Genomic DNA, 27,482 nt, shown 5'->3' on the forward strand with positions numbered 1-27,482 from the left:
TGGGCTATTGCCAGAAGTCAAAATAAGCTTTTTTCCTCTTTTCCCGTAATCATTCTTCATTTATTTGCATTGCTGTTAGAGCTGTTCGGCAGCTTTAGATTTCTCCCTCGGGTGAGTGGAGAGTGCAGCACTTCAAGTGGGGTGAGTGTGTTGTTGCTTGGTTCCAGTAATGAGCATAGCTGAGGGTGTGTATCCGTAGTTTCCTTTGGCCTCACCAGAATGGTCTACAGAGGAATGGGAAACATTGACCTCATGGCAATCTTTTGAGGAACCTGTGACAGATCCATGCAGAAACGTTGCCACAGCCTCCTTGCTGCAGCATGAGTAATGTGGCAATGCTGAAGTCAGAACTGTTCTGACAGCACCTAACCAACGACGGAAATGTGTGGGATGGTACTGGAAAAAGATGAAGATGGTATAGTATGTGTGTTAATTTCTAGACAAAACTGAGTAAAGGTAGGAGAGCCTGAAAAGGGGTGTCCTTGGCCTGTAATTCTGTGTTTAAAAGTTCTCACTTTTCTGAATGGTTCTAATGGGCTGTGAACACCTCCAGTACATGATGCAAGACAGAAATGAAACGAGCCTGCTCTCTGGGCTCTTCCACCTTAGCTGGGGGAGTTAGTCCCACGTGAGTCGCTGCCTGGCGTACCCAGCATGGGCCCCTCAACCTGTGAGAGGACCCAGCACCCCAGGAACTGGGATGCTCTCATCTTTATCTGCACTACTGGCTGAAGGAAGAGCTGCCTCCTCATGGGCTGTAGGCAAGGTGGGTGACTGGTGTGCTGGGATGTTTTCCTACCCAGACTGAAGTCCTCTGTATAGAGTTAGGAGAAACCTGGCTTTGCAGCTCAAGAATTTCTGCTGTCTAGTCTCACGTCCAAGCAGTACCTGTGACTGCACTGTGATACATTACATACAAGTATGCTATAGAGCAAAGCAAACTACTTAAAGAAGTATAATCAATTGAGTCCACAGTCTTGCTGAATTTAGGGAGGCAGGGGGGTGTGTTGTACCCCTGGACCTCCAGAGAAGCTTCAGACATAGTGATCAGATGGTTGTGAATGTGACTTGATGTTAGTTAATATGCTTGGACTGTTTAATTTCCTCAAGCTTCTATTGAATGCAATATCTCTGCACTTTTGGGTTAATTTTTGCGCCTGTTCTCACAACAGGGGTTAATTCAAACTCCATTACTGATAGCCACAAGCAGTTAAAAAAAAAGAGGAAAAAAACTCAGTGTCAGTCACTATCCTGGGTGCAGGTCGTGGTGCATTTAGGTGGTGGGTAGGTGCTGTCGGGCTGCAGGTTGCGTGTGCAGAGAGCTATTAAACTTGCAGCCAGTTTTGTCGAAAATGGGAGTGGTGCGTGGTGCTGGTGAGCTGCTGGTGCTGGAGATAGGGGACCATTCTGCTGGGAATAAGGAAATGGGCAACGAGGAGCAACTACAGGGAAGGTCTTAGCAGCCTGTCTGGTTGGAGCTGCGGTTGCCCGCAGTGGGTAGCTGCCCAGGCTGCTTGGCTCTGCAGCAGGGACGCAGCTTTTGCTTGTCCAGGCCCAGCAGAGCCAGGGCAGGATGAAGGGAGCAGTTGTGTTGGCAGCCAGAGAAGGGTCTGTCCTGAGTCTTCTCTGTCTCTCCCATTTCCAGCTGGATAGATGTTTCCAAACACCATTTAACAGCTGGTGTCCACGGAGGTTGGCAGGGGAGCAAATGCTCTTATTCCGCCTTTCTGCCTTGCGTGCGGGGAGGTAACACGGAGCGTCCTACTTGGACCCTCGGCTGTCCTTGCAGTGGGCTGCAGCCAGCCCTGCTCTTTATCAGTGGTTAGAGGTGGAGGCTCCTCTTGGATGCCCGTGGGAGCAGGGGACCGCAGCGCTGCCCCCAGCCGGGAGGCCCCAACTTGGGCCCTCAGCACTGTGCAGAGTCTGGCAAGGGGAAAGGGACAGAAAAACAGACCTTGGCTCTTCTCCCTCCCCAGCCGGCGAGGCTGCGGGGCTGCCAAGGGCTGTGCGGCAGGGAGAAGAAAGACAGCGTTCATAGGAGCTGCGCGGCTCCGAGCTGCCGGGCTGGGAGCCAGGCACGTCAGCGCCTGATGGGCCAGCTCGAGGAAGCGCTTCTTGCTCTTCGCCTTCTCCAGCTGAGCCCAGGGCTTCTCCAGACAAGCTGTACTTAAGGGGTCCCACTGTAGTGAGGTCTTTCCTGCCCCCCAGCCTGTTCTGGGCTGGGCTCTTGCCTGTGTGGGGCATTGCTTTGGCACCTGTGTGCTGGGGGTCTTTCCCCAGGAGCCCAGCTCCTGCACTGCTGCCCTGGACCACGCTGCCTGAGGCAGCTGCTCAGGGTCCCTCCTCCCTGCCTGTGTCCCCCAGCCTCCCTCAACTTGTGGGGGCAGCCCTGGGGGAGCTGGCTCAGCCCCTTGCCCAGCTGTGCAGACTCTGCAAACAAGCAGCCTCCAGTCATGCACTGGCTGAGCCTGGGGCCGCACAGATGGGTTCCCAGTGAGATGTGGGGGCAATGCCTGGGGGCTGGGCTGTCCTCGCCTCCCCACAGCACATCCCCACCCCTTCTCCAGGCAAGCTGGGGCACCTCAGTCCTTCCTCCAGGAGCTGCTGGACAGAAGGGCCCTTGTGCAGCCCTTTTTTGGGGGAGGTGCCTGGTACCTGCTGGGGAAGACTTTCCCCTCTTCCCCACGAACAGATGCCCGGCTATGGCCGGGCTCCTGCCAGCGCCTCAGAAGTGTGTGGGTTCTCGCCCCCTATCCCAGCACAACCTGTCCCAGGCCCTTGAAGAAGCAGGTTGAGATTGCTCAGGGCTCTGCTCCCTGGGGATGGCTCCATGCAGGCTCTGGGAGCTGCCAAGGGTCAAGGGGGGAGTGGTGAGACAGGTCCTGTGTCAGGTGCGTGTCCCTCCAGGAGGTGCCACCCACGCAGCATGGTCTTGGCCCTGGGTCACCAGCCCAGGAGAAGTTTGGTGGTGCTGGGGCAGTTGCCCCACTGACCTGGGCTCTGACGAAAGCACGGCACGGGGTGGGGGTGAGTGGGTGGCACTTCAGGTTTGGGGTCAAGATGCTTGTGGCACCCTGGGGGACACCAGCCAGGCTGGGATGAAACCAATGTGGGTCGGCTGGGGGCTGGAGCAGCGGGTGGTTCCTCCTGGACAGCACAGCACCAGGGCACGACCGGATGGGGGGAGCGGGGCTTGTGGCTCAGGGCAAGGAGCTGTCACACTGCCCAAGGGCTGGGTGCACGTGGGGGGTCTCCCAGTGCCTGGCTGGCAGTGTTGATGGTGGCATTGGCCACAATGGGCCCTTGGGCGGGTATCCTGGAATCCAGAGGAGCTTACTGGAGGTGTGTCTGCGTGCAGGCAGGAGGGATGCTGCAGCGGAGGGCAGGGCTGCCCTCAGCCCTCTGCTCCCACAGTCCCTGCAGCTGCTCACGCGCTGGTGAAGGGCCCACGTGGGTGCTGGTGTGCTCCATGCACCCCAGCACAGTCGTGCACAGTGGCGGCCAATGCAGAGGGTGCTTCAGGTCTCGTGGCTGAAAGCATGTGAAATGCATCCTGAAGGCAAGTGAGTAGGGGCTTATGCACTCAGCAGGGCTGTGGGATGCTGGGCCGGGCAGTAAGATCTTGTGCCCCATGTTCTATTGCTTTGGGAGGAGGGTAGACAGGTATTTTGCTGACGGGAGGTCTGGGGCAGGAGGCTGTGCCCCTTGGCCAGGCTTGTCTGCAGCTGGTCCCCCAGCACTGCTGGCGATACCTGGCATGAAGCAGGTGCCTGATGCTCTGGGCACACTCAGTGACACATCACTGCTGGGAGGTGACAGTGCCAAGCCACAGCTGTGTCCTGGTTGCTGTCAGAGGGGGAAAGCGCCCAACACCCCCAGCAGTACCAGGATCTGTGGCTGGGTCGGAGGGGAGCTGGGCTGGGGCAGGCTGCTCTGCCCAGCTTCATGCCAGGGCTCACATGCCAGCCCAGAGGGGTTGTAGGTGCTGGACTGTGCACACAGGACCTGTCTGGGTGGCTGCACAAATCAGCGGTGCTGATCTATCCCATCCCTCAGGAAATGGTCCATCAGGGAGGATGTCATCGGTACCAACACCTCACTGTGGTTAGCTTCCCCCACCCCTGTGTTGGAAGGACCAGTCCTGCCGCAGGTGCGAACATCCCTTGACCAGGTGCTGAGCCCTGGAAAGCTCCAGCCCTGAGCAGCCACCTCTGCCTGGCCCTGTGGCCCTGCTCAGCCTTCCCCAGTGTAGCGGTGGTTTGGGTGATGGCTGCAAGAGGTTCATACTCCCTCCGCTGTGGCACAGGAGTTGGTTCCTAGGGGTAGCAGAGTGGGGAAGCTTTGCTGGAGGGGCTGAGCTCTGTCCCTGCCTTCTTGCAGCTGGGTTGGGTGGGCTGCAGCTGCCTCTGAGCTGCCGTGCATGGGGAAATGAGGGACTTGCTGGCCTGGCTGTTCCCTCATGGCTGCCGGGACAGGGGCAGAGTCCTCCGTGGCTGGCAGCTCTGCACACATGCTGTTGAGGACCCCTCTTGGTACAAGGGGATCCAGTGTGCCTCTCGTCCTGTTCTCGCTCATAGCTACCACCGTGGGATTGTGTGAATGCCAGTGATGTACCCAGAGAGGTTTGCGGTGCTGCAGCTGTGTGCCCTGCCTGTGGCTGGCAGCTGCCTCCTCATGCTGCTGTTAGCCCATGTCCTTCCAGCAAACACGGCACCCACAGGCACTTCCCCTGGTTGCGCTAACTCCTCGTTACGCAAAGCAGCTGTGGGAATACACAGGTTGCCGCAAATGCCGAATCTCTAAAACACAGGGTGTTCGTGCCCTGTGGCAGAGCATGAAACCTCTGGCCACATCCTGCAGCGCAGGGGTTCGTATGGTGCAAACCAGCGCACCCAGCCCCAACACCCCCCGCGCCGGCCCTGCTCTGCCCTATGGCCCACCCCGTGCTGGGTGGCTCCTCTCTGTTCTTCCCTTTCCCAAGAGGGTGCAGATAAGCCTCAGCAGACGGGAGCGGGGCAGGCCCAGGGACAGAGCGGGGCTGCCTCAGCAGGGCCTGTGCCAGGCAGCCACTCTCATGCCCATGCGTGAAGTACCTGCACCAGCAGCTCCAGCACCTCCTTCCCCCCCCTGCTTCCCCGGGGACTGGCAGGATTTGTGCAAAGTCATCAAGTCGTGTAGTGCTTTCTCTTTCCTCCCCCTGCCTCTCCTTGCCCCCTGCCCTCGCTACTTCCCGTCTCCTTGGTCCCTTTCCTCAGCATTGTGCCTGCCCTGGTCTTGTGTGAGCAGGTGGTGGGATGCTGCAAAGAGCATCTTCACTCTGGGCACGTGGCCCTGCACCCTGGGACGTTCGTTGTCCCTCAGTGCATCGCAGAGGATTTCGAGAAGGGGCACTCACCCACACAGAGGTTGCAGCCTGTGGCTCTGCAGACAAGACAGGCCCTGGGAGTTGCTTACCGCAGCAGCATGGCCCACTATCCCGCAGCACAACCTGCACGGGCTGTGTTGCAAAATCGATGATTTTTGTAACAAATCATGCAAGAAATGGGACCAGCAAAGGTGATGTGAAATGACTTATTCCAAAGAAGTGCGCTCATACCACATGCTACCAGTTCTGCCTCAGCCTGGCAAAAAATGGCATGTGGCTACAATTTGTGTCTGAAATAGTATCAAATGACAACAAGAAATTTCAAATGGGGCACTATTCAGCTAATGCAGGAGTGCAGCTCACTTGGGACCAACGCTGGCTTGCAGCCATTTCCTCGGGGCACACAGGAAAGAGATCAGAGCGACGAAAATGGGAGAGGTTTGTAAATCCGAAGTGGGGGCTGATACAGCAGAGCTGTGGGCTGCTGTGCTTATGCTGTGGGTTTTGGCATCAGCTCACTTAGATGTGTTTGGGAGAGAGCAGTACAAGCACCAAAGCTGGTTGCTGCATTGCATGAAGATTGCTGGTGTGTTACTCAGGTTGAGAGCCTTCAGTTCACCAGGGAGCAGCTGGAGATAAGCTTGGGGTTCAGGTAGCAGACTGAGAAGAGGTGTCTGTGGCCATGTAGCTCCATCACCACAACGGGCCAGCTGAAGGTACCCAAAGGCTTGCTTGCTCCAGTGCAATTAAAAAAGTACTGAAGCTCCAGGCTGGAAACATGGCATTCCCTGGGTAAAGGTCTGGACATGAGCACTGCTGCGGGCAGCCTGCCTGCGCTTGAGCGCAGTGCAATGCCACGGAGCCGGGTCAGGCCCAGTCATGCCTGGTTTTAGAAAAACTTGTGCATGAACTGGAAGAGCAGGTCAAGAAGACTGTCCTCAGGCTGAGCCCCTCCGCACCCTCCCCACTGCCTTCTGCGGCACATGGGAATCACTCCTGGTCTCCTCTTTGCTGCTGGAGCTGCTTGGACAGGAGACGAGGAGCTTCCCCACTCGCACCAAGGAAGGAGATCCAGGGTTGCGTACAGATCAGGGTGAAACAACAAGCGTGACCACGCAGCAGCCTTTCTTCCAGCCACAGGTAATGAAAAATTAAATTAAAACTCAAGACCATCTATTTGCAAGCTGCTGCGCGCTGGGAATGGCTGCTCCTGTAGCCTTCAGCAGCCATGCTGCAAAGAAACGTATGTTATTTCAGGCTTGAGTTTTTGCATCTTCAACTCTGCACCTTTGGACCCTGCACTTCCCTCTGCCCGGCTGACACGCTGCCTGTAGCAATGCTCCGTGCGCCCCGTCAGTGAGGAGACCTTCTCCTGGGGCAGCGGGGTAGCCCACGCTCCTTGCATCTCGCACAGCCTTATTTGCCGCGTTTCGAAGCCTTAGCTCCTTTTTTGCAGCAGTGTTGCTGCTCCTCAGGATTTTTGTGCCCGTTTTGAATTTTGGAGAGCTGCACTGGACACCAAGCTGGCTTTGCCAGAGCTGTAGAGTGGCACGAGCACTGCTGTGCATCTGCTCAGAAACCCCCTCTGTGCTCCTCTGGCTCATGGCTCTCCCAGCCAAGGCACAGCGATGCAGGCTCACAGCAGCAGTCATGTGTGGGAACAGTTCTCTTTTTTGTCTTTCTTTTCTTAACCCCCTCCCTCCCCGCTTTCCGGGAGATCCTCCACCCTGCAGTACAGTCTGTCCTCTCTGTACCCACGTACCTTCCTTTGCAGCCTGTTACTCTGCTGTGGGTTGTGATTGTTTTATCAGGCCGTTCGGCTCACGCTGGAGCAGCAAACAGCCTGTTCAGTATTTTATCAGCCACAAACGTAAGCCTTCATCTTGTCATCTAGCCAGTTGATTTTAAAAACTATTAAATGGCACTGGACCAGGAGACAGTCGCTGGGGGTGTAGGTGCGCTCCCCGTTGTTGATGTCTCCCCATTAAGACCTGGCTCACTGACAGACCTCAAAATATAGCTGTTAACGCATGTAGTTAATCTATCGTGAGCCTTACTAATTCTTTATAATACACACTTTTAATTAAATCCTATGTCATTGCTGATGGCAATGGATAAGCCGAAGCGTGCTGTATTAGATGCTCCTGCTTCTTACCAGCCAGACCTTTCCTTTTGCCCAGAGAGGGGTTTCTCCAGCAAGGTCTGTGCTGTGTAACAGCCCCCAGGACGCCCTTAGCTGTGGTTTCACCTCGCCGGCGGCACTCTGGGTCTCTCTGCCGTTTCTCTGCATGTTGCTTTGGCTCTTTGAATTACGCTGGTTTCCACCAATCGAGTATTTGTTAAAAATTAACACGTGTTTAGGAGAGCCCATGATTACGTCACCAAAATGTTTGTTTGCAAAACTACCTGGGCTTGTGGCATGCAAGAGGCTGGTTTGGGAAGCTGCAGCCTCTCCTTGTGCCACTGCTGTGCCAAATTCCCTCCCCTCTGTGACAGCACATGAGATAGGGTCACTCCTGTCATTCCCGATGGAGAGGAGGCAGCGGCTGGCTGGTACCTGCCTGCCTCTTTCAGCTATTTTCATGGCATGAAAGGGGACAGGGCAATGCCTGACTGGAGGGCTCGGGATGAGCTGATCGGCGTTCATGGCTATCACAGCTCTAACCATCTCTGAAATTCAGGTTTATTCAGCAGTCATCTCAGAAACTCCAGGGCAGCAATCTGGCTGTGTGCTCTTGGCTCCGGAGAGGCAGCGCGGGCACAGACGGAGCTGGGCTCCTTCCAGGTTCCTGCAGCACCAGCGCAGGGAAGCACGCTGTGATACCCGATGGTGGTGCGTGGGCTGGGAAAGATGTCACTCCCAGGTCTCAGGTACACTTCATTGAGGGGGCTGCTGGGGAGAAAGAAAACCCTTTGAATGGCAAATACACAAAGACTATTTGAGTTGGTTTCTTTAAGGGGCAGAATTAAGACGGAAACTCCACCCAGTTTATTATTTTTGAGAGGCTGTTTTCACGGCGTGCAGCCCAGCAACTAGGCAGTGCACCAGATTCCTCAGTGACTGCCGTCACTGAGAGCAGGTTGGGTAAAATAAGAGCTATTGCGAAATGTTTCCCGGACATCACACCCAAACCAGCCTGCATGCCGGCAGGCACCACTAGGTTCTGCACTCTCCTCTGTTTCACCGCACGGTCACCTGCTGAGAGCTGGGATTTCTGCTCCCGGAGAGCTCACCGGGCTCAGCAAACCTTGCTCTAACCTGCCAGCAGTGGGTCTGGAAAAGACTTGGGACAATCCTACCTGAATACTTAGTCTGATGCTATGGCAGAAAGGACTAACACAGCCCTTTGAGACAGAGGATAGGAAAAGGCAGATGTAATCCCTGTGTCAAAGCATTAGGGAGGCTCATTGTGGGATTCTACATCTTGAAAAGGCTTCAGGAAGATCAGAGAGGCTAGGAAAGCAGGATATAGAGCAGGAAAGCAAAAAAATGGCTTGAAGGTGGGAGGAAAAGCCTGGCAGTAAAGAGAATTAAGGAACTCAGGTATATTTAGCTTATCAGAAAGATGGATGAGAGGGGGTTTGCTTGCAGCATACTGTGTAGTGTCACAAAGAGAAAATGCCAGGCTCTGAAAGGCTCTTTCATCAAGCAGAAGGCAGAACAAAACTGGTATGTCTGCAAGCTGAAGCCAGACGCAGGGATGTGGGATGCTCTTCTGAGTGTGAGGGTGAGGGACTCCTGAAACAGACCCAGAAAGGTGGGAGTCTCCAACACTTGTCTTCAAATCAAGCTTATCTCCTTTCTTGGAAAATATGCGTGAACCAAACATAGTGTATTGGAATTAACGCAAGGAGATGAACTGCTGAGTGGTGTGCTGCCTGGCTGCTCGCACTCGTACAGACACGTGTCAGGCAGGACCATTGGATCATTTCAACTGAGGAAGACCCTGAGAAATGTGGTCCGGTCAGGCAGTGTGCTCGGGGAGCCGTTCGGGCAGGCTCTGGGTGTTTACCTGCGCCCGTAGAGGTAAGTGTGGCTCTTTGAAAACATCTGGAGGATGGCAGAATTTTTCAGCCAAGTTCAGCTTGTTTTAGCTTGTTTTGTGTGGGACTGCTGACAATGCTGTTCGGCGTTTCTGTTCTTAGAGTAGCCAGAGCACCAATAGTGTAAAGTCTTGTCCACAGGCTGATCACGCTCAGAGCTCAGCGCCTGTCTTTAAGAATAATGTGTAATGAGTGTCTGAGATGAACAAGCTTGGCCAGCAAGATAAAGACGAAATACGAGTGTATTACAGTCCAGACTGCATTCCCCAAGCCTGTGCATCAGCAGAGGTAATCTCTTTCTAGCCTTTACTGGAAAGAGAGGTTTGCTGTGGTATTTAGTGGTATTTAATTAATCATAAAATACTGTGTTAATTAGTATCAGGTCTGATTTGATGACATGTAATTTGAGGGGAAGGATTACAGTATGAGTATTAGAATGAGAATTTTTATAGGGCAGAGAGTCAAAACGAGATTAGCAGTCTCGCTACGGAGGGAACCCAGAGGCTGACGTGTGTGTGTTTGGCAACCGATGCAGATAGTTACAGCATAACTTTATTTACTGATGGGAAAAGAACCTGTAGCTGTTATTTACCTTTACGTGTCACCCTGTATAATGCGTGGCTCAGCCACCATGAAAGAAAAAGCAAGCAGGCATCATCTCAGTGGGAGTGGCCCCGTGGTGCTCAGCACCACGTGTGAGGTGTGTTTGCAGAACAATTTTGGCATTCCCCAGGCGGGCTCCTGCCAGGGGAAGGGAAGGAGGAAGCTTTGCTGAGAGTCATCCCCACATGCCCAAAGCCCTGCCAGGGATGCGAGCAGCTGAACCAGCACCTGGTCCCTTGCACAGCTTTGACCCCCGTGCGCTACGTGCACCAGGTTACGTCTAGTCCAACATGGGTGCTCCAAGCAGCACACAAGGTTGATGTAGGGACAAGGGGTGCAGGACCCCCTCACTGCCTGTTCTTGGCACTGACCGTCCCAACTGTCCTGAGTTACCTGCTAACGTAGGCACCAGCCGTGCCCTGTGCCAGAGCCTTCTTTTTTTCAGCTCGTGGCCAGCATTGCTGTGGGAAATGCTCTGCAGGCACATGGGCAGCCATGGGCACTGCCCCAAGGCTCAGCGGGTCAGCCACAAGTGAGTTTTTGTTGAGCAGCATGGGCTGCAGCTCTTGCCCTTTCATTTGGTCAGTTTGGCTTTGAAAAGCTCCAGAGCATTCTGGAAAGCGGCACAGCAATATGATAGGATTTAATCAGACTTAATTATTCCCCTGCTGTCGATCTCCTAGCAACATCCAGCTTGATATCTGCCTGCGAATGAAACGTGTAAGCTAAGTAGGAACATGTTCAGACTAAAGCCCTGCTACTCAAACCAAATCACTCCACTAATCATCGCCTTAATTCATCTTGTGGCTGTCAGACAGCTGCCGGGTGCTGGTACCTGATTTCCATAGATGCATGGCACTTGCCTCCTGAGTTTTTTCCAACCTGGCAAGAAGCGTGACTTCATCCTGGGCTCTTTCCAGCACGCTGACACCTGATAACAGGGGCTAGAGTTACCCGAGTGACAAACGTGGGCTCGGGAGCAAGCCCCAGCCTTGTCGTTATCTGGCTTCACGCTGTAGGTCCGTGCTTATCTCATCATCAAAATCAGATCAACCGCTGTGCCTGTGAATGGCGGGGTTTAAACTCGGAGCACGCAAGCGGTAGAGTTGGGGCGGTTTAGGTGAGGTTTGGGGACGGTCAGAGCGGATGTGGCGCAGTGGTGGCAGGCGTCGCCGGCAGCTCCGTGTCGCTGGGGCACGGAGGGGTTCAAGGCAGGGAGAAGAGACCCGGCTTACGTGGCTGGAGGGATGAAGAAGTGAAGAGAGGAGCAGGCATAAAGCAAGCATTTGTAAAGCAAAGCCAGGCTCCAGCCAGACACGACGCAGCGCAGGAGTCAGTGGGGTCATTGGAGGAAATGAGCCCGGCTGAGCGGGGGCCGGCGGAGGAGGGTGCCCAACCCAGCCCTGGCCACTGGCTCACCGTGAAGCTGGAGGGAAAGGAGCTGCCTCAGCTGGGTGAGAGCGAACCGATGTCCCCGGTGGGTCCAGCCCCAGGGAGCTGGGGGTCGGTGCGGGCAGCGGTGGGGGGGGGGCAGACCTGCAGATGGATGGGGCTGTGTGGATGTGGTCATGGCCCCTCTCCATGCACCTCCTCAGGGGATATTTGTGCCAGTGTTACCTGGGTGTTGGCATGAGTCTGTTTGGCTCCTGCGCTCTGTCTAGAAGTTGTAACTGGATAAGAAAATCCCAACTGGATGCCAACGCGGCACGTGTCTCCCTTGTGTCTCTGTGGAGGAGCATGGTGGATCAGTGAGCCTGGCTGCGTGGGTGCAGCACTTGCAGCCAGCTCCTGCTGACTTCACTCATGCTGAACACAAAGTGGGGTTTCTGGCTGCGAAAGTGGGGCTGCATGAGCCCCCACGAGCTCTCCCGATGACCTGTGTGGGCTCTGCCTCTTGCCGAGTGCCGGGAAGCGGGCTCGGCAGTGCTCAGCTGGCCCTGTGCCGTCCGAGGCAGTGTCTGTCCAGTCAGCATCGGCACCTGGGCTTGCCTGCAGTGGGAACTGCCACCACACTGGGCACGATCCTGCTTTGTTTCCCTTAAACTCACGTGGCTTTTTGTTTTCCTTGTGTTATCAGTGATTCATGGAGGGTGGAAACAGGAAATCACTGGGCTTCTTTACTGTCCTGAAGATGCAGAATTATGCCTTACAATCTCTTTCCTTTCAGATGACTTTTCCCCCCTGTGCCTAACAATTTCCCTGTTTATCATTCCCTCCCTGTGCTTGCCTTATACTGGTGTTCCTCACTGGCCCTGTGCCTAATGAACATTAGGGGTACCCAGCAAGTCTGTGGGGCCAGTAGCAAGGAGGGCAATGCTCTGGGAAGGGTGAGGTGCGGGCTGGCCCCACTGCTGCAGTGCTCACGGGGCAGCTGTGCAGTGAGAAGGTGGAGACCATAACGCAATGGGGAACTGCGTGGAAGCAGCACCGGCTGTGCGGCACTGGCTGCGCAATGTGAGCTGCGCTGTGCTGCGGGAGGGCAGCTGATGTGGTCCGTGCAGCCCAATATGGTCCTTGCAGCCTGGTGTGGTCCAGTGGTGGAGGCTGTGCAACACTGGGAAGCCCAGGGAGGTGGCGCAGTGCCTTGCGGTGGCTGAGCAGGACCTTGTTGGGTATGCAGTGGTGTGAGGATCTGCAGGAGTTAGAGGACAGTGTGAAGGCAGTGATCTGGGCAATAACTGGGTGTCTTGGTTTCCTGGAGATAAATTTATAGAATCAAGTTTCTGTTAGATTTTGTTTCAGTTTGTGGCAGCCATGGTGATCAAGGCCCTTAGCAGTTAAAACTAGGGCAGCTGACCCTGGCTGGCCCACAGGTGTATTCTATATCATTGACATCAAGTTCACTATAAAAGGGGAAAGCCTGGTGGGGAGAGATAGGGTTTTTTTTTGTTCTCATCATCTCCATCCTTTGCTTTCTCAACGATTGCTGTTCCTGGAGCAACTTGCCAGCACTCTGTAGCTAAGTATAATTTTGTGTGTTTTGTATTATCATTAATATTGGTTTCTTTATTTTATTAAATCTGTTTAACTTTAACCCACAAGTCTCCCTCCTTTTCCCAATTCACTTCCTCCGTCTGGGAAGGGACATTGGGTGAGAGAACAACTGTTATTGTTTAGCCTCGGGTGCGGGTTAACCGAAGACACTGGGTGCTAAACTGGACTGTGCGGCATGGCTCGGCGCAGTGTGGTGCGGTGACTGGAAGCAAGACAGGGCTGGACTGGGCAGAGCAGTGCAGGGGTTAGAGGCTGTTCCGAGCAGTGCTTGGAGGTCGGGCAGCACAGCAATCGAAGGGAGATGCAGGGGCTAGAGGCTAGGTCATGCAGTGTCACTGCTGGGATGCAGCAGCTGTACCGGAGGGAGGTGCGGTACGGTGTCGCGGCTGCAGGGACCGCAGGATTTAGAGGTGTCTCAGCTGGAGGAAGGTGCAGTGTCAAGCGGTGCAGTGCTGCAGCTGGAGCAAGGACACGATGTGAAGCGTGACAGGCGGTGCAGTGCCGTGGCTGGAGGAAGGGACGGGCGCCGTGCAGTGCCTGAGGGCACCGCAGCGGTTTGGAGGTGCCGGGGAGTGACGGGAAGCGCTGCTGCGATTTGAAGCAGCGATGCCAGGCAGTGCCTGGGAGGTGCGGGGCAGTGCCCTGCAGCCGCTGGAAGCGGGGGGTGCAGCTCAGCGATGGGAGAGGGCAGCGTGCTGCAGTGATGGGAAGGGGGGCTCAGAGGCGTGCAGTGACGGGGGAGGGGGAGCAGCGCCGTGCAGTGGTGGGGAGGGGGGAACTGAGGGGGTTCCGCGCATGCGCGCCGCCGCCCTGCCGCAGCGCCCCTCCGGCGGCGACCCCCTGTCGCCCGCCCCGCCATTGGCTGCGGGCGCGGCCCCCCGCGCCGCCCCATTGGCCGCCGGCGGCCGCTATGCGGGCGGGTTGGCGGCGTGGCGACCCGCCCCGGCGCCCCATTGGCGGCCGTTGTGCCCCTCAGCGCCGCGGCGGCGGCCGGTCCCGCCTGCGCCGCGCCCGGCATGGCGGCGCCCGCAGCCCCGCGCCGGGGGCCGCAGCCGGCGGCCGAGCGCCCAGGTCCGGCGGCGGCTGGGTGAGGACGGGCGGAGGGGGGCGGGAGGGATCGGGCAGGGCCGGCCCGAGCTGCCGCCACCGTTTCGGCGAGAGGGGCCCGGCCTGGCGGGGCAGGGAGAGGGGAGCGGAGCCCAGCGGGGTGGCTGGCCCGTGCCCTGCCGCCAGCCCGGCAGTGGTGTGGCGGTGCCGCTGCCCGTTGATATTGCAGCCGGCCGTCGACAACTATCAGCCGGCGGCGAGCTGCCGTCCTGCTCGGGCCGGGCGGGCCCGGCTCCCCCGGCGCCGTCCCCGCCTTCAGGGCAGCGCATCTCCTCACCGCGGCGTGCCCGGGGCTCCCGGCGGGCTCCAGCGGGGACCTGCGCTGTCCCCGGCCGGCTGGCGGGCTCCCGCGGGCCCCACTGTCCGTGGGACACCCCCGGGGAGCCCCTGGGCGCTGTGGGTTTGCTTTGCGGCTTTCCTGTGCTCGGGAGGACCGCGGTGGTCGCCAGGCCTCGGTGGCCGTGGCGGCTCTGGGACTGACTGTCTGAAGTGGGCTGGGGCGTAAGTGCAAACAAGGAGGTGGGCTGCTGCCCTGTCACAGCGTTTCGGTGCCCTTCTGCCTCTCCTGAATGGCATTTATCCTCGTGACAAAAAAAAAAAGGGCAGCGGCTTAGGGTGGTAGTTCTTATTTCACTGATGTGGTTTGAGTGCTTGGGGTGTTTTACGTTGTGGAGAGCACGGTTTTGGATCTGTGCGTTGTTGTGGGTGTGGGGTCGCATGTTTTGGAAGGGTGACTGTCTGAGAAGGTGGCTCCAACCTCAACTTGTTTTTATTTCTCAGATCATGTAGAAGAGCAGATTTAATATGAAGATGGGACTGTTGGTGTTTATGCGTAACCTGCTGCTAGCCCTCTGCCTCTTTCTGGTACTGGGATTTCTCTACTATTCTGCTTGGAAGTTGCACCTTCTCAGATGGGAGGATTCAAGTAAGTATGAGCAGTGTGTAACTGTTTGTAGGCTCGCTAAAATGTCTGTCAAATATTTGCAATAATACTGAGGTGGTTCCGGTTTAGTAGTATTAGAGGGATGTGATTAAACCCAATCAAATGCTGGAGCTTTTAGTATACTTCAGGGGTTGAATTTGTGGTTGCCTAATGCTCTTTATGGCTTTACTTTTATTACTGGGTACAAAAGCAGGTTCACGCTCTATAAATCTAGCATTAGAGACTTTAGTTCTTAGAATATTCTGTGTTAGTTTATGATTCCTAATTGTCAAAATAAAGAGTTTGTGTGCTGAGGTTTTTGTTCCCTAAACCTTTCTGTACATTTTAAAATACCTAAGACAAGGTTTTCTTTCTCTGGTGGATTTTGATTTCTTTCTATGATCTTATATGCTGGTTATATCATAATCTTACTTTGTCCTTCAGAAATCCTCATCTTCCGTTTAACTTCAGTGTTATTATCTACCAACTATCTGTCATCTAAAACGATGTCTCTCAAACTTTTTAAGTCCAAAGAGACATCTGACCTCACTGAATACAATCTGAGGATTGTGCTGCGCAGTAATGCCATAGGAGGTTTTAGTTGCAATGAGATATAAATTAGGCTGAGATTTGATAGCTCAGTTACTGCTCTTATTTTTGCTTGTGTTGAATCCCTTCTTGCTTGCATGTGAGAATTGTGTATTGAAAATATATAAACAAGAAAACAATTCCCTCCTCTTCCCCCTCCTGCCCAAAACACAAGCCAGCCTTCTTTGCAGCTGTTCCATGGGCTGTTTCAGATGTCTCACAGCCGACCGTTGCTCCCTGGATCAGCAGCTGAGAAACACTGATCCAGAAGGATTGTTTTTCTGTCCGACGAAAAGCCGTCGGTCAAATTCCATCTTCGCTGTATTGCATTTCTGTGCGTGCTGCTGGAGGTTTCTACTGCAATGCTTATTAAACTTAGTATTTTTCTACCTCTGCATGCTCTGTATCTGTTGTTATGTGCTCTAAGAAGTTTTGTATGATGACAGATGATGACTTTGGTATGACATTTGCACTGCTGTAGTGGTTTGACAGGAGGACTGCTAAGGTGTCTTGTACTAGAACAGGTATTGGAAGACTGAATTTGTAAAAGGAGATGCCTAGTGTTTTTCTGAGCAGGGATTGTTTCTTCAGGTTTGTACTTCAGAGAGGGAGTAAAAAATCTTGATTGTGACCTTTTGAAAACTAGAACTTCTGTCAGTGAGGTACAGAAAATACTTCCTGCATGAAAATAAGTACAGAATGTAGTTAAAAGAACAGTTTTGCCGTATCTGCTACCACATGATGATCTGTTATGAACTTATACCACCTTTGGTGCCATCCTTTGCTTCCTTCATACCACCAGAAATTGTGTTGGCACTTCCCAAGGCCTGCAAAAAAAACCCTTCAGGCCACAACTTGTATGTGAACTTTGTTAAATGTGGAGGAGTGGCTTTGTGTTCACGTGTGATATACCAAGGGTGCTGGGCTGGGTTCTAAATTTCTTCAGGTTTCGTCTCTTTGGATTTTATGGCTTTAGTTTTGTGTGCTGTTTGTTATTTTACGTCATGTCAGTCCTTGGTGAGTTTTGTGGTAACTGTGCCTTGCAATGAAATGTTGCAAATCTATATGCAAACGTTGTGGATTTCTATAAATGGAACGCTTTCACCCGTAAGGATGACTTTTAGTTGCAGCCTAGGTAGAGTAATCTCTGGTAAGCATACTGGCTGCTTTCGGGTACCCAGGATGTTCTGACAGGAGCACCGTGAGGTGGTGTCAGAGACTTTTTTTTGGGTGTATGCATCTCCTGTTTTCTAATCTTGAGTGCAAAATGTGTTCTGCAGTTATTCTTGGAAGTTGCAGTGCTTGCATTAAGCTTCTTCAACATGTACAAAGCAATGATGCTGGTTTTAAGATTTAGCTTATTGATCTTTATCAGTTGTCACAATTGATATAGACTGTACCACTGTTCCTTTTCTTCTAGACACTTTTATGAATTATGTCTTAGATGAAGCTCCTTGAAATATTGTATGAACAGCAGTCTAGTGTAAGAGGGCAGAACTTTATGTGATTAGTTTTGAAAACAGTTAAGGTGGTAGCAGTTTTCCATTGATCTTCAGTTTTGTATGTATCAAAAATGTTTTATGATGTACTTTTATACATGAGGAACTTCTGCAGATTTAAAATGCAAATTTAAAAGCCCGTATTGGGAACTTGATACGAAGAGTTAATGTTAAGCTTCTATAAGCGTTTAGAAGTTAACAAATGACAGAATTGAAGTTGCTCGTTTAACCGTGATTAGTCTTCCCTGAGCATGTGTAATATGATACAATGTATAATGGTGCAATTATACTTCTTTTCTGAAGCAGAGCCTTGCTTAGTTCAGTGCACAAGACAGGTGGTGCTTGGTAGCTGTTCATGGTTTTATTTCCTGAATTACAATTCAGGTTGTGACCTTGTAAATTTCCTTAAGATTGATACGATAATGGTGATGTCCCCAAAGGCAAAGCTAAGTTAGATGTGTTGATTTTGGGGTGCTTAGTAATCTAAGAAAACTTACACATAAAATCAATAATATTTTATTAAATTATTTTCTCTTTTCTTGTGACCAGTGTCTTTATGCTGTGTAATAGTGACTTTGTTCTGTCCTTTGTGCTAAAGGAGGCATGAAACTAAGCTGATCCTGACATCCGACACCTTTGCAATCTCTTCAGGGACTGATTTTAGTAAACTTGACACCAGTGTTTAATATTGAACACGAACAAACTTGCCATAGAGTATGGTGAAAAATACTTGATCTGCTTACTTGCTGCTTATGTGGTTTGTTCACTTAATGTTTTAGAAAATGCCTGTGTATGTTGTTGTTATGGATGAATTTGAACAGTATCTCTTTAAGGAATCGAGTCAGGCTGAGACTTCGAGGTTTGTATATTTAGCTGATAAAGTAAATGAATAGTTTAAGTAATTTGTTTATTTGTACTTCTAACACCTCCAAGAAAGGAGGCTAAACTTCTGAATAGACTGAAAGATACACATCAATGTTTCTCTTACCATCTCCATTTAACTTTAAATCTGTCCTTGAGTGACCCCTTAGTGAGTTCTGAGGGATTGTTCTCCTTACTGTGTGAATCTACACCTTTCCAAAATACAAAGGAGTATAGGAAAAAATTAATTCTCTAAGGCTTATCTTTCCTGTGATAAGAATAGATTGAATTCAGCTAATGTGAACTAATTAAGGTTGAATTAAGTTCAGCTGCTTCTTCCATTAAAGACAAACCTCCAGTGACTGCTACCCCTCTCTCATCCTTTTAGTGAATAGCCTGGCTGGCTGCTCTTCCCTGAGCCTTGTTTCATGTTGGTGACAATATATTGTTAGTTCTCTGAGCAGTAGCGAAGTGCAAAAAAGTGGTGTGTAATATTGTGTGAATGCAGGAGGGCCTTTGAGTTCTGGTGATCTTTGGGGGTATATGAGCAGTGTTTTAGGACAGAGGTAAGCTTTCATTTTTCTTTTTTCTTTCCTGATTTCTGTAATGCAGCTTCAGTCTCTGACAATAGTTGTAAGAGATGTACACCGTCCTTGCACATTCTTCCCAGACAGGCAATAATGACGGATGCCACAGCCCTCTGAGTGCTGAGTTGCATGGAGGTGTGCTAAGCATGTAGACCTGATAATGCAGTGTGGGAGACAAACAAGGAAATAAGAAATTTGATATCAGATTTAGCTGTCCTGTACGTTTTAGAAGGACCTTCCAGCAGCAGGTAATTGTAACTCTGTTCATTGTGTTTCTGGACCCTGAGTTGTCAGGGAATTCTTACATAGTAATGCTAGTGATAGGAGCAGGTTTTGAAGGCCTGGGACATGCACTGCAGCCTCTTTCCTAACAACTCCCTGTCCTATCCCTTCCACCTTCCCTGGTGCATTTGGCTCTGAGGAGGAAGATGTTATTGGTACAAGTGTGAAGAAGACAGCACATAGGAAGGTGCCCCATTATCTTTGAAAAGTACAATGGGAGATGGAGTCTTGCTGACAGTGCCTCTTAGATTTGCTTTATCAGCTTGGAGGAATGCATTTTTACCCATAAGTCTGAAGGACAGAATATAGTCATGTTAAAATTTAATACGGATGTTTGTTACTTAACCTGGTATGTATATAGCTGATTTTGCAACTTAACAATGAATGTGTTGTAAGGAAGGAATGATTCCATTAAAAATGTCCTGGTGTGGAAATATTGGACTCATTCCCCAAGGCAGCTTTTTTCTCCCCTCTCCCCTCCCCCCCCCTCCCCCCGCCCCCCATAGTATGGAAGTATACTTGGGACAAGGACAGTGTGACGCTATTTTCCTGTTCTCTATTGTATTTCTATCTACATTAGCATTGAATTAATTTAAAGAAATATATACTCTGCTTTAGGTACTTTTGTCAAAACCTAAGTTAATACAATTTGTAGCTATAGATTTTGAGCTCCTCGGTAGAATGTGGCTTTAGAATCATCTCTGGGTATTTTCTGTTGATACCTCCATAAAGAAATCAAGTCACTATTCTGTCATCTGTTGCTCAGTGTTATTTTCAACTCTAATTCTGGAAAGGCAGCCAAAGAGATAACACTCTGGGAAGAGATTTTCTGAAGGTATTTTGGGTCCCTTATCCTTTTTATTCTTTTTTTTTTTAATGTCTGTTTCCATGGGAACTGAGGAGCCATAAACAGACAAAACTGACTCGCTTCTGGTTGCAGGTTTTTGGTCTGCTTGCATTTCCATGGAAACCAGTCTTGCAGAAAAAAAGGCTAAATTAATAAAAAGCAATCAAACCTTTAATATAAACACTGATTTCTCTCTTTCAAAGTGAAATGGTAGTTTTGTCAATTCTTGTATTAGGGACTAAAAATGTACTGAAGAAATGGATCTTTTTACAAGGGTTTGAAACATACATGCTCTTTCTCATGTGACTAAAGCCTCACGGTATGTGTGATGGTATGTAGTGTGGGTACAGCTGTTGTATCTTGAGTTACCAGGGGGTGTCATTTGTTCTGTGTTAAGGGAGTGGATCTTGTGTACACTGACATCTGACTTCTTTCCATTCTGTTGTTTAATGAAAAGTAAATGAAAAGACATTTAGTCAGTGTGTGAGCAACTAGGCCACGGAGACAAACTTGTCCCCTTTGTGGAGAGAGGCATGTAAGAGCATTGTGTTCAGGCCCTCATCTCTGAGAGTTACTGTCCTACTTGCCTTTGCCAGGAGGAAATGCAGGAGTGCTCCTGTTAAAAATAACATCTCAGGGCCAGCTCAACTTGGCATTGAGAGCATAAATCTCTGATGAAAGTGGTTTGAGCTAAGCTGGCTGAATTTATGGTCAGGTGGATGAGGGAGCATATCCTTTTCTACTATAGAATTAGAGGGCACTCTGTAATGTTGTGAGGGGTGGCAAGCAAATGGTGATGGTAACCATTTCAGTTGCTCTGTATCTATGGCCTTGGCGGGGGCTCTGTGTGTTCTTTACGGTAGGCTTTATTGCTGCTGTTGTTGCTCCCCAGGCTGAAAAGCCTGAGAGACTTTAACCTTGTGGGCATTAGCTTGTTAAAAAACTGTTTGGACAGTATGTACAGCAGTGTAAGTTTCCTGAAACAGTTGCTTTTTTGCTTTGCAGAAGAGACTGGGAACAGCATGGAGATGGATTATTGTGAATTCACTAATGCTTGAGTTATTAGTAACTTCAGGGTTTGTTTCATGTACTCAGCTGTTCTGTGGTCTGTGTTAGTGCTGTACTTATTGGGCCAGAATTGAGAACAAATGTTTAGAAAGTTCTCATAACATGGATCCAGCTACAGATTTAAGGAATCTCTTTGCTACTTTTCAGATGCTTTAGGGATTTGAGGATCACAGTGATGCTTTTGAAATGTTAAAAATAGGAAGTAATGTTATTGAGGCAGCAGTGAATATTAGGAAAAAAGATGTAAAAATAAGAGTTAAGACAATGGTTGTCTGGTAAAGTAGTTTAACTTTTCTAAGAATTCTCCTATTGGGTTGAAGTATTCTACTTGTGTTCAGCTTGAAAGCAAGAACTTTAGCGCACTAACTGTGGTGGATGATTCTCTTCTCTGCAGAACACAGAAAAATGGATGTAGTGCCCAGAAATTTACTGCTGTTCAAGTTACTTTGTGCTCCCTGGTAACCTGCCAGAATAAGGAGCATGACTAAACTAAAACTCCTGCAACTCAGGACATTCAGTTGTGGTAGTATCTTGCACAGCTGTAATTGTGCCAGCTACTTTTTGCTCATCTGGAAACAGATGTGTACGCTGCCTGTTCGATGCAACTGCACAGAGCTGCCTGCCCTTTCCACCAGAGGCAGCTGCCTGTCTGCCACCAGGATAGAGACCATCTACTGAGTGAATATGAATCAGAACTTTTAAGGTCTATGAAAGAGTTAAAAACAAAATAAAAAAAAAAAATCCACGAGTGCCTCTGTCTTTTAGAAGGCAGCACTTCACAAGGTAGGCCAAAGAAATAGGAGAATGAAAGTGCTTCATCTTTTTCTGACCTGTTACTCTGTGTTTAGTGAAATACCCAATGTATCTTTACAGCCTTGCTATTCCAGGGACCCTGCTATCTCTCCAGGAATTTCTAGTGCTGCTGTATACGTTAACAGTGCAGGACAAAACTCTGCTGGGGCAACGAGAAATGATGCATGACAGAGCGGTTGAGGGAGGGAGCAAGCAGAATGTTCCCTTGTCCTTGAGATTTCTCCAGAGGAGGAAAACTCCCTGAACACTCTTCAGGCTTCAGGAACCTACAGGGACACGTTTGTTAAAGGGCATTACGAGCATAGCACCATAAACACTTGTGGATCAGAGTGGCTGTAATACTGTACTTGTACTTATCTTTATTGTGTCTTCATTTCAGCTTTTTCAGCCCTGGGTTACTGTTTTAGTTCTGAGCTAATGTTAACTTTTTAGCAAGACAGAAAAGCAAGGTGCAGGAATGCTTCACCATCCCCCTACACACAACTGGGCCTTAGTTTTGCATCCTAAAATAGTACGGTGCTCTTGCTTCTCTTTAACAACAGTCTTGTTGCTGTTTGAGTCCCTGTTCAAGCCTTTATATTTCCCTCTCTCTCCATTTATGTGGCTAGCTGATGAGTGCAATCAAGGAACTTGCCCAGTTTAAAACAGAGTGTGGTTTTATTTGTTTCGCTCAGTTGACCTTAACCTGACTCAGTGTTTCACCTGCTTCACTTGCTCAACTCTTGAGTGTATTCTCCCTGTCCCCCCCAGGTTTGGGAAGGGTATGTTCCTGTGGCTTTAGATGGGCAGATTGGGATAGTGTTCGTAAGGGGCAGTGCTCAGTGTCTTACATGCAGCCAAAGCTGTGTCTTCTGATACAGTTTTTCAGAGGTCAAAGTCAGCAGCTTTCCATATTTTGGAAGGTACAATGCAGTGAAAGCACTTTACCTCTCTTAGCAATTGCTCTGCAGCTGAGTGCTTTCAGAGGTGAAAGGACTTATTCATCTCAGCTGACTCTGAACCCCTCAGCAATGAGTTCAGCTGGAAACAATACTTCCCTGTGAGGGCTGTCTCATCTGCGTTAGTGAGGAGTGGTTCTTTGTCTTCCCTTCATCTTGTCACTGTAGATCCCCTTGGCGCACAAAGCAAAGCGTGCACCTCTGACCTGTAGCCATTGCAGCAATGGCTGTTGTGCCTTAAGATATTACCAGCCTTAATGGAAGCTTCACCCTGTCACTTGTTTGATAGAATACATCACGTGGACTTTCTCAGTCGGCTTTAGTACAGGCGGACTGGCTTCGGGCACCTTTCATGCCCATGTCAATTCTGCTGATGTTGTTGGGGCAATAACTTCTGGCACAAAGGAGGTAATATGTGGTTTGTCTCGAGTTAGATAGCTGTTGCTACTGTGATCTTCTGACTGTGGCCTTAGTACTGACTCTGACCATGTCTGTCACACGTAGGGGTGCTTTGCAGAGGGGATTTTTCCTAGATTCTTACCCTCTGCCAACCTTTTTGGTGTTCTTGTCACTATAACATCTAATTTTTTCTCATTGTAGTCTGGGTTTACATCAGTGTCAGGCTGAGGCAATAAAACAGCCAAGCCTGAGTATGACTTGCAAGGACAAGTACAATTGGGTCATGAGGTATAGCTCTGTATGAATTATGTATCTCTTCTGCACTTCAGAAGGAATGTAATTGTGCACCCAGGCATCAGGCAAAAAGTAATTTGTACTGCGTGTGCATATGCTGAATAGGTGTTTGAACCTGAGATAGCTGATTTCAAGTGGTTACTCCTTCATGGCACTACATGATTATATCGCTCTTGTATGCATTGCTTTCTTGAGGAAGTAACAGCGTGTGAGGATAGTGCCAAAATTCTAGTCAGGTACAGAAACTACAGGATATTTCTTAACCCGTTCTTGGTATTTTGAATAACCAAATTCCTAGGCAATCCGAGATACATGTATCTCTCAGGGTCAGAATTTAGCATTTCTTGCTCTGTTCCAAAAAAGAAAAATCAGAATGTGTTAAAATTAGCTATTTCCATTTTTAAGAGCTTGTAAACATATACGTTACTTGTCTTTAACTTTTTTCAGATGATGCTAGGATCCCTCCTACTTTCACTCAGTCGCTGTTACAGCATGACATTTTTTTGCAGCTATTATTCTGTAGATTTCAGTGTTAGGGACACTGATTAAACTTGAGGTTCATCTGAGCTGCAACAATGCAGTAAGTATGCAGTAAGTTAACACAGTGTAACCACAGAAAAGTTTAACCAGTTATCTTGTCTAGCTACAGGGAGTGTGCATGTTCTGAGGAGTATCTTTGTTCAAAACATTATGCACAAATGCATGTATGTTCTAAAAGAAGTAGTGAGAATGAGATGGCACAGAAATCAGTAAAAGTTGAGTTTTCCCAACAGGTAAATAGCTGATGGCTTCCTACATGTGAAGGCTTACTCTAAATAAATGTTGACAAAGTTAGTAATTTGTAAGTGCAGTTGCATCTTTTTATCTTTGTCAGAAATTAATCAATCTCAGAATAGCTTTAATACCATAGAAGTATTGCTTCTATGGTATTAATAAAAAAAAAGTACTGAAATGTACTGAAATACAGTTATTGGGATGAAGGGTGATAACTTAAATAGACTTGACTCAGGAAGGGAGAGGAAGCTGAGGCACAGGAAAGTAAAATTATTCTATGTCACGCAGCAGCTCAAGGGCAGAGCTATGAATAGAATAAAGGTCTCAAGGCTCTTGATTGAGTGTCCAGTTGGCCAAATGAGGCTCACTCTCCTGTAATTACGCATTCCACATCTGCGTGGTGGAGATGTGTGTAATAGGCTGTGGAGAGCAGCAATAGGCTGAAGTTGCTTGCTGGGGGCACAGATCATCTGCTGGTATTTGTAAAAACACAGCAGTATTTCGAAGTCCTGTATTAATAATAACAAAACTGGTGATGGTCTACATGGACAGTGCTGGTGACTTGATGTAGGTACTGTAATTGGGGTATGATGTGGCTAGTGTAAGTTGCTGCTAGAAGTTGCCTAAGGTGCATCTGTGGAAGTGCCTTCAGAGCTAAGCTTACAGCCTGAACAGTTGTGAATGCTGGTTTGGGGTTTTTCAACCTTCAGATTCACCACATCAAAGGCACCGTACTTCATACTTTCCAGCTGCATTAATACCACAACCGCTTTTTTCTTTTTAAAGGTAGTATTTTTTTTGTTGGCAAAGTTTAATTTTGCTCTGCATACTTAAACACAGAACTCTCTTTTCTATTTAAACTTTAAAAAAAAATTATGTTCAGGCACAGACTAAGCTTCTAGAATTTCCGCTCAAAGGATGAAAACCTGAGCTATTGAGAGGGGAATGATGGAACAGTTCAGGCATTTTTAACCATAGCAATCACTAATGCTTTAGGTATAATTAGAAATCTAATTACTGTGAATTTAGTTGCTAAGACTTTTCTGCCTTTTGAGACTTGCCCCACACAATTCTATCAGGTTCCAAATAGAGCATAGGCGGTTCTCTATTTACTGCTAGGAAATTAGTAATGCTGCTTTTTTCTGTTAGCACTGTGGCCGTAATCTCTGTGTAGAAATGCCTTATCTGAGCATTGGAAAGGCTTTTATTATTTTTAGATATGATTTATTATAACATTAATTTCTATATATTTGAGTTCAGAGCTTTTGTGTTTGGGTCTGGTACTTCATTAGAAGCAGAAGCCTGAGTTAGTACAATGTAAAGACTTCAAATTGAATTCTAGTGAAAAAATGTGTTAATTTTGGTTGAATTTTCTAAATGTAGTTTGAATATTTCTAAACTTCTGCAAGATAAGTTTGCACATTGAAAAATAGGCCTTATTTGCATTACAAAAATATGAAAGCTTCAGTACTGTATGATAATATGACTTCTGCTTGATGCATATTTTGTTTCCCACAAAGTTAGTTTTATAATTACAGCATATTGTATTATTTGGGAAATAGTTTGTGCTTCTATGAATAGAGACCATGCCGTTATATGAAGGGACTGCCTTTAGACCTTTGAATGCTTTAAGTTTCTCGATGTAGTTACTAAAGCTTTTATTTTTTCTAAGAAGAATTAAAAATAGTTGATAAACTAGGGCTGTGTACTCTTTATGATGTACTCTCCTATGCAAATTACACTTCCTCCTTCAAAGGATGAATGGATGAAGGACTAGAGAAATCTGTTGTCGAGTGATGTGCTGCTTTTCTGATACAGCCTCAATGCAGATGCAAAATTCCTTCTTGTGATTAACTGTAAGTGTGGCTTCAGAAAATGGCAATTGAGAAGTGAGAGGAACCATGAGGTGAAGAACCCCATAAGTAGCTTACCTTATCCTTGTCCCTGTTCATGGTGGTAACTGATCTTGTGGTGGGTTCTTTCTTCAAGGACCTGTTTATAAAAATGTTTGAGATATCTGTATGATTAGTTTTGAATTTTCCCATTGGCTGTCTGGAAGAGCCAGACAAAACCTGTAAGACAATCTACTCCACAGCCAGCTTTGCTGCTTGTGTTGTGGACTGGCTGGATTTGAAGAGCTGTACACACTTGTGTGAAAGCGTTGAGCAGACGTGTGATATTTGCTGTGAAATCTCTCTCCCTGAGAGCTCTCTGTAATGTACCTGGAACTGTCCGCTATGGTATCCCTATGACCTCTTCCTGCGTGAGCAGTTCTTTTTTTCTTGTTTTATGCTTGTCTGTTTCTATAAGTCACGATTTTGTTTTAAAAGCTACATTGTTTCTCATGCTTTAAGGAGTGAAAGTTGCATGGGATACTGTGGTGTGTTTTTTTTTCATGAGGAATTAAGTTTTTGCTTGGTTCTCTGTTCTGATTTTTTTTTTTCCCAGTTAAATGCTTTAATCTTTGTAAAGACTAAATAACATATAGGGTAGGTAATGTGCAGTGAATTCTGGGCTTGCTGTACTGGAAAAGTTTCTGCTGAGCCCATGGCTAAGCAGTTTCTCCTCCTCTGGCTTGTGTTCAGATATGCTGGAAAACTTGTTTGTATAGTGAATTGGACCAGAAAACTGATATAGTGTGCAAATACAGAGGCCTTCTCTTCCCTCCCTCGCCAGCTCTTTAGGAAACGTTATTTTTAATCCATACTAGGCATGCTGATTTGCTTAAACCAGTATTTTTGCTCAAGTATTCTTGCAGCCACGCTTGTTGAAGCGTGCGGTTATGGCAGGTACCGCGCGAGGGCAGCAGATGCCCGCTGCTGCACCCCCTCGCCAGCACTGCCCTGCCACCTCGAAACTATTGCAAGGTGAATAAATATTTTTTTTTAAAAAAAACCTACAAACAAAACCCCAAAACAAACCAAAAAGCACAGCATTCTTCTTTCCTTTGCAGTTACGAAGCGGCAGCTGCCATTCCCTGGGTGAACTTTAGTAAATAGTACGTTAAAAAAACCTCCTACAGAGTCATTTGGTCTTAGAGTAACTTAATTTGGAGGAACTTTGCTATTCATATCCAGTTCACTGCTGTTGCCAGTAGCTATTTTCATAATCTGATCAAGTCCTATTTGTGACAAGCTTCTGGTTTTGCCTTCTGACACTGCTATTCAGAAAGTCTTTTAGTGCCTTATCCTAATAGCTGGAATTTTGTTTTAAATTCAGTTGAAATTATGCATATGTCAAAAGAAGCTGGGGACAGTGGGAGACATTACACAGGGATGTAAGGTTTTGAGTACCGTGCTTATGTTATTGCAGAGGGAAGAAAATCTAGACAAATCTAAAATTCTTAGGAAACCAGGCCTTGTTACTTCAATTATTTACAGAACAGCTCATTTTATTTAAACGACTTTTGCTAGTTGAGGAGAAAGAAGAGAAGTTCTAACTAAATCTTATCTCACGGGTTGGTGCTGTGGTGAAAGTCTGGATGCTTCTAACCCAGA

General features: G+C 48.7%; 1 protein-coding gene across 7 annotated transcripts in view; it reads left to right on the forward strand.

Moving 5' to 3' along the window:
• Positions 1 to 10,591: 10,591 nt before the first annotated feature.
• Positions 10,592 to 27,482, forward strand: part of ST3GAL3 (ST3 beta-galactoside alpha-2,3-sialyltransferase 3) — a 198,432-nt gene continuing 181,541 nt past the window's right edge. For 5 of the 7 annotated variants that reach the window (XM_068405792.1, XM_068405796.1, XM_068405795.1 and 2 more), the window contains exons 1-2: positions 14,019 to 14,093; positions 14,894 to 15,038. In XM_068405792.1, the coding sequence (XP_068261893.1) occupies positions 14,918 to 15,038 (121 nt within the window). In that variant the 5' untranslated portion in view covers positions 14,019 to 14,093; positions 14,894 to 14,917. Of the gene's footprint in view, positions 11,467 to 14,018; positions 14,094 to 14,893; positions 15,039 to 27,482 lie in introns of those variants that run through there. The other 2 variants (XM_068405794.1, XM_068405793.1) reach the window with 2 other exon arrangements.

Source organism: Nyctibius grandis, chromosome 8 (genome assembly GCF_013368605.1).
Source record: "Nyctibius grandis isolate bNycGra1 chromosome 8, bNycGra1.pri, whole genome shotgun sequence".
In the NCBI taxonomy this organism is placed as follows: domain Eukaryota; kingdom Metazoa; phylum Chordata; class Aves; order Nyctibiiformes; family Nyctibiidae; genus Nyctibius; species Nyctibius grandis.